General features: G+C 33.7%; 1 protein-coding gene across 2 annotated transcripts in view; it reads right to left on the minus strand.

The window, feature by feature from the left end:
• MMP16 (matrix metallopeptidase 16) overlaps window positions 1-13,261 on the minus strand; it is a 277,042-nt gene that overhangs the window by 11,508 nt on the left and 252,273 nt on the right. For both annotated transcript variants that reach the window (XM_081816217.1, XM_081816216.1), the window contains exon 9: window positions 5,130-5,245. In XM_081816217.1, the coding sequence (XP_081672343.1) occupies window positions 5,130-5,245 (116 nt within the window). The remainder of the gene's footprint in view (window positions 1-5,129; window positions 5,246-13,261) is intronic.

The following is a 13,261-nucleotide window of genomic DNA, read 5'->3' on the forward strand; positions in this document are numbered from 1 at the left end:
TCTGCTGTTGCTTTTCATTTCGAAGGGCAGTTTTGCAATCAGAGTAACATGCCAAGTGAAAACAGGTGATGTAGATTCAAATATTTCAGCAGGGAGCTGGTATTTGATCACACTAATGAAATCCAATGTAATTACTCAACAAGCTTGGATGAAGAAATGTTGAGGACTTGCCAAATAATAGTACATTAGACAATCACTGTTGAATAATGGCATTGATTTAGAATTAAACAGACCTTCAAAACAGGTGAACATATTTCTTATATTTATAAACTGGAAACCAACAGCTGGAAGGGTCCTCATCTTTAATTTTTAGTCAAAGCTAATTACTGTGAACCTACTTGGTACCGTACAAAAGTTCACAAGTTTCCATTTTCATATTTATGCAGGCCAAATTTTATAGTAGCACACTCCATATACAGGAGTAGAATTCTAGTTTACTGAATATACTTGTTAGAGATAACAAGTCTAGTCAGTAGAAGTTAAATAATAAAAGTATTTGAAAATAAGTGCCCTGCAATAGAAATCTGTCAAACCTTAATCCCACAATATTCATCTCATTCAGTAATGAGAAATATGAAATAGCCATTGGTGGAAGAAATGTTTATGTACTCATTTTTTTTTCCTTTTTAAAAATAGCTTTGATGATATACTCTTGTAGATGTTATGCTTATTAAGAATAGCAACTTCAGATGAATTCTTACCCGAATTACTACTTTTTGAGAAATCCTGAGAAGGAATTCAGGGGGGCTGTAATGTATTATGTGATCACTTTTTTTCTCCCATATTTGACCAGATTTTACTGGTGACTTTTCTATTGTGTAGTCCTAAAATGTAATGAGACACTGTCCATCATAATTGTCTTGTTCTAACTTACTAGATGTCCCTGGATGACAATGTCTGTGTGTTCTCTGTCTTCCACTTTTATATGTTTATTAGTAAGAAGTTAATTAGTATTTAATAAATGTGAATGAATAAACTGACTCTTGTGGAAATATGTATTTAAATCACACTTGTACATTTTAACAGAATGAGAGTGGGGAGTAGGGACTACAGCAAATCAACAGAATCAAGAGTCAAAACTAATTTAATAGGCTAAAATAGTCAAAACTATTTTAACAGCAATCAGCAAGATGAAAGGCAACAGTTTGAAAAGTAGAGTCTTGTATTTGCCTTAAGATTGCATTATCTAAGGAGGGAATATAGAATACCTAGGTGGTATGGCTTGACAGCAATTAACATAGAAACAATTTGAAGGAGAGGGAATGAAGCAATTCTTTACTACAACTTTAGTATATGTTAAAAACTCACTGTTGCTTAAAACATGGTCAAATAATGAGTGCTAAGAAGAAATCATTCCACTATATTCTGCATGAGTCAGATCTCATTTAGATTGTTGTATTTTCAAGGACTAAAAGTAAAGAGAAAAATGGAAAATACTTAAATTAAGATGGTTTTACAGGTGAAAAGCAGGAGGATGATGGCTCAGGAAGCTACATTCTGAGAAAGCCTGGATTTGTGTAGTATGACAAGATGAAAAATTTAACCAGACATGACAGATAATCAGTTACTTTAATGATATACTGTAGAGAAAGGTGTTAACTTTTCCTCTTTGGAGATAGTGCATTGCAGCACATTCAGTAGGGCTAGATTGTTCTAGTTTCAAACCTCAAATATATAATCTTACCTTTTTTATGATTATGAATAAGTTACTTAAACTAACTGATGCCAACTTCCTCATTTATATATAATAATAAATGACATAAAAAGGTATTTATGTTGGACAATTAAATTAGATAATGACTTTATGTAGTATATCTGATATATGATAGGCATTCAATAAATAGCACAAGAATTCATATTTCATTTGTAAAGATGGCAGAATTAATAGCAGTAGGTGTATATGGAGGCACATTCCACTTTAATATGAAAAATACCCTTCAAAATTCTATAGCTGAGTTGCTGAATTTGTGGACTGCCATTTGTTTGTTTAAGATTATCACTAGGAGAAGATTCCAAGGAAGAAATTCCTGTATCAATAGAAGGATAGACCAGAGAAAACCTTCAGTGTTCAATCATCTCCAACTTTATGACCATCAAATTTCATGTGTATAGAGTTACAGGGGATTACTCTGAGTCAAAATATAAATATAAATGCATTTACTTAGTAATTCGAACTTGTTATCTTTCATACACAAACCTAAGGGAAGAAATTGTGTAAAGTATGAATTTAAGGTAAAAAGCTACAAGCATGAAATTTGTAGATAATAAAAAGTGGAGAATTTGCTGTTGATAGACCAAAGCCTTCCAGATTCTTTGATATTGCTATTGTACAGAACAAGGGTTTGAGACAGATGAGAGATCGCCTCCAGGGAGGGAATTTTTAGAATAATGGGAGGGATAAAATTATTTATACAACTAATATTTATTGAATGTTTAGTATGTGACTGCCTTCAAACAGTTTGCACTAGAGAGGATAATGAGCATATAAGCTGATCATTGTAATATGAGATTTGAGTACAAGGGATAGGGTAATCACAAAAGGATATTCAAGGAGAATATTCTGAAAGATGAAAAGTGAGCTCAGTGTTGAGGGATATCAAACAGGGGGCTGGAAAGGACCCGGAAAGGTCCAGAAGACATAGATATATTGCAGTTTCATCTGCAGTTTGTATTCATTTGTAAGCATTGATTTTCCCAAAATGCTTCATTTGTCAGTATTTTACAAAGTTATTTTTTGCTATGTGAAAAGAAATCATGAAATTCTGAATATAAGAAAACTGTTATTTATTTTTTTTTTCTTTTGTAATTGACCCTTGAGGTGGGAAGATCTTGGGGAAATGCTCTTGGAAATATGATCTTGGAAGTCTCAGTCCTGTTTTGTACAACACATAAAATTTTCACTTTTGTGAAATTGATGGTATTTTGTTAATTGTATTAATATAACATAAAGAGAATACAATTACATAGTCTAATTTAAAAATTTTGATATGTTGCTTCATAGTTGTTCAGAAACTATTTATGAAAGAGTTGATTCAATTTAGAATATACTTCTCGGCACAATTTCACTGATTTATACTGAATGAGTATTATTAAATATTCAGATGGAAAAGAATATGAAATATCATGGGGCAAGGGTAGCAAGATTTTTTTTGTTATTTTTCTATAAATATGATTTATTCCCAGAGAATCTAAATCAAATCTCAGATATTAGTGGCCTTGTATATAGAAACAGGGAAAATGAAAACCATTAATGTGGTAAGGAATTAAGATTATGTGTATTATGTCTACTTTTTCAATCTTTTGAAACAATTTATTACTTATTTTAAAAGTTATTTTTATCTTAAAAGATAAACTCAGGTTAGAAAATTAATAAAATAAAGACAAGAAATAAGAAACTGTTAACCAAACTTCCTAGAGTTAATAACACTGCAGTAGATCTTGGTTGAATTTTCTTTGCACTATTTTTGTACGGAATGTGATAACTTTTATTGAAGACAGTCTAGAGCAGTGCTAAGACTTCTGTAAATATTAGCTAGAGTTGGTTTTATCTGGGCTTTAATAACCCCTTTATTCTAACCTCAAGAAATCTCCTCCCTCTAGTTTCTTCCTTGGTGACACCTATAATTTGTAGGGGTTATCTTAATTTTCTGCCTCCATGTGATCATTTTTCACATTTTTTTTTTCATTTCTTGGTCCTTTTCATCCTCATCTGCATAGTTGGAGTTTTGGGCCCTATTTTGATCTGATTAATTGCCTCCAATGTGACTGCAGTGTTACTTCCTTCATTTTCTTATTGATATCCTTTTGACAGATACGTTTTCTTCTTTATCTGTCCTCTTCTATGGATTTTTGCTTTTAAACACATACAGGCTCTGTATCTTAACTTGGTCCTTTAATTTTCTGAACCAATAGAATATATACAAAATCTATAATTCTCTACAAGTGCTATGATCAGGGCTTCAAGGTTCTTTTTGACTTTGCCTCTCCCTACAGCATGTTACTTGTGGGGCACTATCATACAGAATGTAGTATGTGATTTCATATAACAAGGGTCAAAATACAGTTTGTGTACTTTGACTTTTCTGACTGGTGTTTATTGGTCCTGGGTCACAGTTCCTTCAGGTTTACACTCAGTGTATAGTTGTCTTAAACTCTGGCAATATGCTGATCGTTAATTATAATCTTCAATGATGGTGTTTATTTTTCATTTTCCTATTTCTTCAGTTAAGTTTTTTGTTCTTTCCTCACCTGATATATTTAATTTTGTTTTTGCAAATGATGTTTACTTTATTTTTATTGCATATGTTATAGACTTTTCATGCTATTGAGGACCGGTATGGTATGTAATTTTCTTATGGTTCCTATTATAAATCATTTGATGGATCAGGTATGTTTTTTCTATGTATTTCAGAATGATTTCTTTCCTTTGTTCTGGAATACTGTGTATAAATCCTATTTTGAATTATTATTATGGTTTATTCCTATTTACTGCTTTCTGAATGAGGAGAGAAATGTTGAGACTTTACATATGCCAACAGATAGGAGTATATGGGTTTTCCCTCACTTGGCTAACTTTCCACTTAGGATCTGGCTGAAACTCAAATCTTGAGATGGAGAGCAAGGAACGTGGGCAGCTCTCTGCTCTGCTTCTGGCTATTAAGCAATCATACAGTCACTTAGTCTGATTGTATTCAGTTGGGATCTTCCCTGTTTGCTGATACATGAAAAATTAAAATCTTCAATGTGCACAATTGCCAGGTGTCTTTGTGTCTCAGCCCACACTTACAACATACCTTCCTTGTGACCAGCTCCTGTCCTATGTATGTCTGTTACTAACTCTATAGGAATTTTAATAGAAAAATAGGTGATGTTACTTTGAAGGTATCCACACCCACCATTTTTAAAAATTGCCTTTATTTTTTTCCCATAAACTAAAATAAGCTGAGGTTAAAAAACATCTAGAGCATAATATTAAACATAAATCTAGGATGGAAAGTTCATGTAAATATAATACATTATAGCCCTAGTATGGTACTCCCTAATGATTTAATTTAACATAATGAAAAATTAGAATTCATTGTTGAAATATTTAATAAACTCATGAAAAATATAATGCACATGCTGCATACCATTTTCTTTGTGCACAAAGGCTCCTTGAGGAGATTCAGGGATACCTTTCCAGACCGTGATTGGTTTGGGATAGCCAGGATCCATGGTCTTCATTTCTTCACTGTATCTCCAATACCTAAAAAGGATAATAAACAAAACAAAACAAAAAACACGTGCGTAGGGAAGGAAATTATGTATACACAGTAATAGCTAACATTCATTAAATCCTTGCTCTATGCTATCTGTTAATGATTTACAGGACTGATTAAAAATGCTAGAAAAACATTGGACACAAACAGCATTCATTCTGTTTCCTTTCTTGCACATGTTAAAAGTGGGTATTGTTATTGTATATTTATTCAGTCTGCTAAAATTAATTTAAAAATTCTAGCTAAATACATTGTGTTTGCTAAATATATTTACGATTCAAAAAGGTATCACCAACCTATGGATAAATAAGAGGTTTCATGACTTTTTATAAATCTTTCTTTTTTTTAAAATTTTTTGAAGACTTTATTTATTGGAGAGAAAGAGCAAAAGCAGGGGGGAGCGGCAGGCAGAGGGAGAAGCAGGCTCCCTTGCTGAGCAAGGAGCCTGATGTGGGGCTCGATCCCAGGACCCTGAGACCATGACCTGCGCCGAAGGCAGACACCCAACCGACTGAGCCACCCAGGCGCTCTTTTATAAATCTTTCTTAGGCAGCAGAGCACTTTTGTTTTTTTGGAATCATCTTTAGCAGAATCTTGATTCATTTAATTCATTCACTTATTCATTTAAGAAATATTTACTGAGTACCTTTTATGTTCCTAGCATATTTTAGGTATCAGAGATATAACTTTGAACAAAACAGATATTCTCCAGCTCTCATCAGTCTTGTATTTTAGGATATGTACGGATTATAGATAATAAAACAATTTATTAGTAAATACATACTGTGATAGGAGGTGGTGAGATTAAGAAAACAAGCAGTTAAAGTTAGCTAGGAATATGGAGAAGCAATTTTAATTAGTGGACAGAGAGGTCCTTTCTTTATCAGACATTTGAGCAGAAAGAAGTGAGGTACAACATTTATAGTTTTTGGGAGAAATACTTTCCAGGTAGAGGAACTAGTTAATGAAAGTTACTGTGGCAAGCACAAACTTGGAGTACTTAAGCATCCACAAAGAGGTTGGGGTGACTAGTTTATTCTCATAAACTAAAATAAGCTGAGGTTAACATATGGAAGAAAAGGTCAGAGTGGGAACCAGAGTCTAAGATTAGATAGACCTTTATACAATAGCAAAGCCTCTGGTTTTCCACTAAGGGATATGTGAAGCCAACACAGATTTTGAGCAGGGGAGCTTCAAGATATGGCTTATGTTTGAAAGGAACATGCTGGCTGCTGTGAGTTAAATAGACTTAAGGAGGTAAAAATAGAAGCAGGGATACCAATTAGGATGTCACTGCAATAACCTTGGACTAGAATGTAAGCTGTAGAGTTAATGATAATTCAAGAGATTGAGATTGGGATATATTTTGAAGGAAAATCCCAAAGAGCTTACTAATGGATTGAATGCAGGATGCGAGAGAAGGAAGTTGAGCATAACTCAAGAATTTGGGGCCTGAACATGTGGAAGAATAATGTTGCCATTCAGTAAGATAAAGAAATGGGGGAAGGTAAGTTGGGTTGGTTTGAAGAATCATGAGTTTGATTTTAGATATGTGAATTTCAGGTACCTGCAAGACATCAAAGTGAAGAATTGTTGATGAGGCAATTGGGTATATTGTAGACTTTAGGGCAGGTCTTGACTGGAGTCCTTAGTGTATAGATAGGAGAACAAATAAAAGGAAAACCTGCCAAGAGTCAGAACTCTCAGAACCCCATGCCTTCACAGGGTGGCCCATGAGCCACTCTCACAGAACTGCTAGACATCCAATGAATAAACTGTAATCAGACCTACTTTGGATCACTCATTATTATTTAAAATGTTCTAAGAATTAAATGAGTTTATGTCTTGAATGTTCAAAAGGAATGACAAAACTGGGGTGAAACCATAGACAGTTTCCTGTATATTGCATACTTTAAGGCAGGCATATGATCTATGCATTATCTATCTCATTTAATCACAACAAACATATGAGATAGTCATCATTGTCCCCTTTTAAGAGAGGAGAATTCTAAGAGGACAATGAGGGTTAGATTTATAACCAGTTCTATCTGATTTTAACAGTCCCTATTCTTGGGGCACCTGGGTGGCTCAGTTGGTTGTGTCTGCCTTCGGCTCAGGTCCTGAGATTGAGCCCCACATCGGGCTCCCTGCTCAGTGGGGAGCCTACTTCTCCTTCTCCCTCTGCTGCTCCCCCTGCTTGTGCTCTCTCTCTGTCAAATAAATAAATAAAATCTTTTTTTTTTTAAAAGTCCCTACTCTTTCCTCTGTGCACACCAAATATGTTTTCCAAATTTAAATTTATGTAACAACCTTTTGTCTTTTTTCCCACTAAACATCTCTTAACATCTGCTAAAGCTAGTGTTTTACCAACACAGGTTTGGGAAGTGACATACTTAATGCATTATCTTGGGATTAGGCACTTTGGCTGAAATCAGAAAAAAACAGTTTTTATGGTCTTTTCTGGATTTTTTTTTATTCTAGGCCTACGGAAGATTCTTTATCTACAGAATTGTGGGGTTTTGTACATTAGGTTTTGCTATAATTCCCTAGAAATATCCACTCAAGTAACATTGGAATATTAGCAACTCTTCCATTTTCAGTGTTTAAATGGAAAAGAGAAAAATATTGTTTCAGAAAGTATTCCAATAAGTAACCACAAGGCAGATTTTATCCAAAAAGATAAATACCCTCTTATAGGTATTTGTTGCAGATTCTTATCACAAGAAGATGAGAACAGATCCGATGGAAAGGTCAGGAAAAGCTTCATGGAGAAGACTGAGCTAATATAAAGGTAACTGGGCCTGTCTTTCTGAAGACAAGTAGGCAGAATCATTAGCGTATTGTTCTACCAGTTTTGAAGTATATTTCTTTCACATTTAGTTCATGGGATCATCTGCTTTAAAAATATTTGTGAATAATCTTTTTCACAGAACATTCTGTGATGAATATAGAATGGTTAATGTGGTTGAGATCACACTCAAAATTTCAAGATATCTTCTCTCAAGTAAATATTTCAGTGGGGTTCACAGTATACGACAACTAATTCCTGCACTTGACCACAAAGAAAACCTCTCAGAGAGAACTAGTCAAATGCCTTATTTTTGGATTCTAAGAAACATTTTTTTCCACATTTTACATCACTAAAATCAGAATGCACTTTACAACAGATACTGTATCAAAGTTTACTTGGTAGGGTTTTTCCCTCCATGATAGATTAAATAATGACATATTTTACAATAAATACCATTTTTAGATATAAGCTATAACTTAAAGTAAGCTTTTACATATTGTTAAGCCAGAAGTTTGGAACAATTAAAAATCCTGGGGACAATGGGATCACACCCTGTATGTGATTTAAAAAGATTAACTACATATTTAGAAACCAGTGTTGTTCTCTGAGGAATAGTTGTAACAACGTTCTTGTAACAATACCAATAATTTATGTAGGCTTTTCTAGCTACAAAGTAAATTTATACACATACATTGTTTTATTTTTCATTTAAATCCCTCAACAATCTTTTATATTGCATATTACAGTGTTTTCTATGATGACGTCCTAAACATAGATTTAGTATGTATGGTCACTCAACTCAGTCAATGCTAGAGCATTAAAAGATAATGACTTAATCACATTTGCTCTTTTGAAATGTTGCAGAGTTGAGACCCTAATGCTGTTGGATTCATAGTTTAGCATATTACTGTTATTGTTTCCCTTGGCGGGGCATTCTTACTCTTAGTGCTGTCTCTCAAACTCTTAAGATATATTGCTTGAGTCTAATTTCCTTCTTTTCTCCTTCTGTTCATTCATAGATCCATTGACCCATCAATACTTTTGTGAGCCAGGCACATAAGATTCATAGAAATCACATTTCAAGAAAATATAAATGGAATGTGAATTTTATTACACTCTCTTGTAGGAACATAATTCTGGTATGAATTCATCAGAATTTTTCTCTTTCATCACTAACAGATAATGCAAAACTATAATTTGGGATCATTTCACAATCTCTGAAATACTCAACACAGGCCTGGACCCTCAGGTTATCTGCTGTGTGGCAGCTTTGATATATATCCAGTAAACATGAATGTGATTAGAATCATCTAACTATATTCAGAGCTGCGTTATAAGAGGTGCTGAGGCTTATTCATAAATACAGGTTTGCATTTTAATTTCCAACATATTTGAACATATTTTGGTATAAACAAAAAGCTCATCCCACTGATTTTTTTTCTTCCTGAAAAATGAGCTTAGGGGTTCATTGAGAAGCATATTAACATATTCAGATGAAACCTGTGTAAATGAACCATTTGGTGGGGTACAACTTGGATATTATAATGGAAAAAAATTGAAATTTTGGCAGGAGAGTCAGCAAATGATAAAAGCTATTTTAAGTTCTTTTTCTTCTCATATATCCGTTATCTCTACTGTAGAATTGACTTTAAACTGCTGATTCTTTGAGAAAAGCACTGTGAATCAGTGCTTCAAAATAAATTATAATTAGAAATGAGATTTATTCATCATTTTTTTGACTTGATCATGGGTTATATCCATAAGAGACAAAAACTGTCCATGTAATGGTATAACGTTTTGTTAAATCCTTTCTCTGCTAAGAAAAAAAAAGTTATAGAAAATTTTAGAATGCCATACTTTAATGGGATGTTGCTGGATACTGAATTCATACTGAACAAAAAGTGGCTCCAAGGGTTATTTCACATGACACAGCCATTTCTTCATCCTACTTTGTCTCATTTCTGTACTACAGAGCCAAGACCACTTGCTTCTCTTAAGTTACACAAAATATAGGACCATTTCTTTTTTTTCATACCCAAGTAGTTATACAAAAATCCCACTTTTCAGAAACATTCTTAAACATGCAACAGAATTGGAAATATTAATTTACACTGTGTTGGATGATTTTAAAAACATATTGAGTAATTACTTCATAAACACACAAGTTAAGCTGGGAGAAATAAATACGTTTTTCTGTTTGACTGTTAGTGGTAATAATAATAAAAACCAAAGTGGATCTAAATTTTGTCTTTCGTTGAAAATATCTTAAAATTCAAGCTTAGAATGAAATATGGCAATAGAGTCCTGTATATATTTGTGAGAAGATGCTGAGAGATGATTTAGAAACATAGCATTTTAGAGTTAAATGCTAGGAGGATCCAAAATGTATCCAAGTATCAAATTATAGTGTATTAAGAAAAGGGCAAGTAGGAATCTGAGGAACTGAGTTCCAGGCTATATGTAAAATAGTGAAATAGTGGAAATTTTAATCTGACTTTATAGATCTATTTATAAAGAGCCATCATTTCAACTATTCTTCTTTAGCTAGCTCTTAAATATTTAGGAGATTTGATGTAGGCCCCTGCTTTTAATACAACTTATATCAATCACTGCCGATGTATACCTCAGACTGATCTTTCCACTGAGAAGCAAACTCAATTATCCAAATATCTACTTGATTCCTCCAGTTGGTGTGTAAAACCGGCATCTCAATCTAAAGATGAACATTTCAATCCTTTAATCCCTTTAATCCCTTTTCCCCAATACTCCTTCCCCTGTCTGTCCTATTTCCAGAAATGGCACCATCTACTCAATTTTTCAGGTGAAAAACCTAGAAGTTATCTTTAATTTTCTTTTTTCTCACCCCTAAGATCCAAGCCATAACAAAGACTTGTTCTGATTACATTCAAAATATATCCTGTACCCACCCTTTTTGCTCTATCTCCACTACCACCATCATATCCCCCTGTACTACTCCAACAACCTGCCAGTTACCCTCTTGGCTTCCACTCCTGAAGCCCATTCTTCACACAGAAACCACAGTGATGTTTGTGAATACATAAGATCATTTCCCTTTCCTGTTGAAAATCCTCCAATGCCTTTCCATTGTACTTAAAATCCAACATCTTTGTTATGGTCTATAGGGCCCCAAATAATCTGGTCCCTGTTTACCTATTTGACTTCCTTTACCACTTAACTTGCTATTCTCTAGCCACAATGTTTTAACTGATTTAAACATTGCGGTATTATTGCTTTTGCACTACTGTCATCTGCCTACAATATATTGTTCCAAACAGCTTCATGTGGCTGAAACTTCACCCATTCAAATCCCCACTCTAGTGTCCCCTTCATAAGTGAAGCCTTCTCTGACTTCCACACTAATTTTCTAACTGTTCCTTACTACCCATGAGTCTCTATCACATTATCACTTTACTTTATTTCTTTGTAGCATTTCTCAACGTTAAAGTTTCAGGCTCATTTACTTGTTTACTGTTTACTATTGTCTCCTTTAATAGAAGTTAAGTGCCATGGGAGCAGAAGCCTTGTGGTCCTTTCTAGCACAGGTCACATCATATGTGCTCAAAATATTTTTTTGAATAAATGAATGAGGGCTATGCCAGGACTATTATAGAAATCTTAAGGAAGTAGGAATTAGAGCTACTGAGAATGGAAAAGGCTGTCTCACAGTCATACTGTCACCATGGGCAGTTGGGTTAGAGTAGGATGAATTCCTGTGGAGTGTAATTGAGTGTGTCTACACATTGGGTGGGACGTGAACAAGATGCAGGGCTGACATATGGTAGCACTTGGACCAAATCTAATTTAAAGCTGTGCTTTGTTTGTCTAGAAAATTAAATAAATGATTCTGGTTTTGAATGCTTTTCTAGTGTATTTGTACTTTCCAGCTCACTACAGTACCCATCACTCCCTACTATTGCCTTCCATATTATTGCTGTATCGAGTAGTTTATTTCTTATTTGTCCAGCCCTTTAAAGCAATTGAGTTTTTTTACACCTGGACTATATTATCTCTAAAACCCTTTCTAATCTCAGCCTTGGAGAAATAGAAACCTATTAATCAACACCCACCCCCCCCAACCCACCCCACCACCCTTCTTAAGCAGAAAGAATGCAGTGGGAGAAGGAGAAGTAAGGACAAAACAATTTTCAGTGTTTTCTCTCAAAAATATACATAGAAAATAAATAAAACATTAAAAATTGGTAAGTATTAAAAATATAGAGTATCTATAAGGAAGAAAGATACACTGGATTTGTATATAAAAGTGACAGCCAAATTATTGTTTGTATGTTTCAGTTAGGTAGTTTAATGTCTTGTCCATATACTTTTAATCTAGAATGAATATACTGATAAATTGTGATTTTGGAATTATAGAATTATGTGAATATGAAGTAAACTGCTTACAAAACATCTATGACTTATGAAATCTTAACATAAGATCACACACATGGAAATTAATTGGATTCCTGCTTTTAAATATTTTTAAACCTATAAAACCAATTATTTAGGCAGAGCTCAAAGTATTTCTTCTATATATTTTGTTATATTTGCATGTAGCTTCTCAAGTAGGAAACAAATGAACTAAAACTCCTTTTCCCATTTACTATTGCCTTTATTTTAGTATGAATTTGGTATCTAACCTTCATTGATTTCACTGATTTGAGGCAGTGCACATTTAGTTTCTAAACTTAATTTTTTCAGTAAGTCCTAAATTTTTATATTGGAAACATTTTAAAAGTAATACCTACATGTGTGAAAAAAATAGGCTATCTGATAATAGAGTGGCAGTTTTTATTACCATCTGTGAAATCCTGTGAAAACTGTTGCATGAAAGCTAAGCTTCATGTTCTGTCCTGCAGAAGTGTGTTTTGTCAGCCTTTTGTTTCTACACCTTTCTCCAAAAACAAACAAAAAACCCCCAAACAATAAAAAACTGTTTATTGAACCTGGTCCTGAAAGAGTACATTCAAGCAATTAAATCAGCTGGGGACTTAAACTCTAACAACCTTCAGGGTTGTTATTTTAAAGAATATGTTCTAAATCTGCAGATTTATTTTCATTAGTGGTCACCATGCTGTAGCCAACAATTTCTTCATTCTTCTATCATACTCTATTACACTTATATCTTGCTGAGAATCATATACTTTCTTGTGGCTATAAATAGCATCTTCTCCTTTAATAAAATTTTTGTTTG

This window comes from Leptonychotes weddellii, chromosome 4, assembly GCF_054177405.1.
Source record: "Leptonychotes weddellii isolate Sample4059 chromosome 4, ASM5417740v2, whole genome shotgun sequence".
In the NCBI taxonomy this organism is placed as follows: Eukaryota; Metazoa; Chordata; class Mammalia; order Carnivora; family Phocidae; genus Leptonychotes; species Leptonychotes weddellii.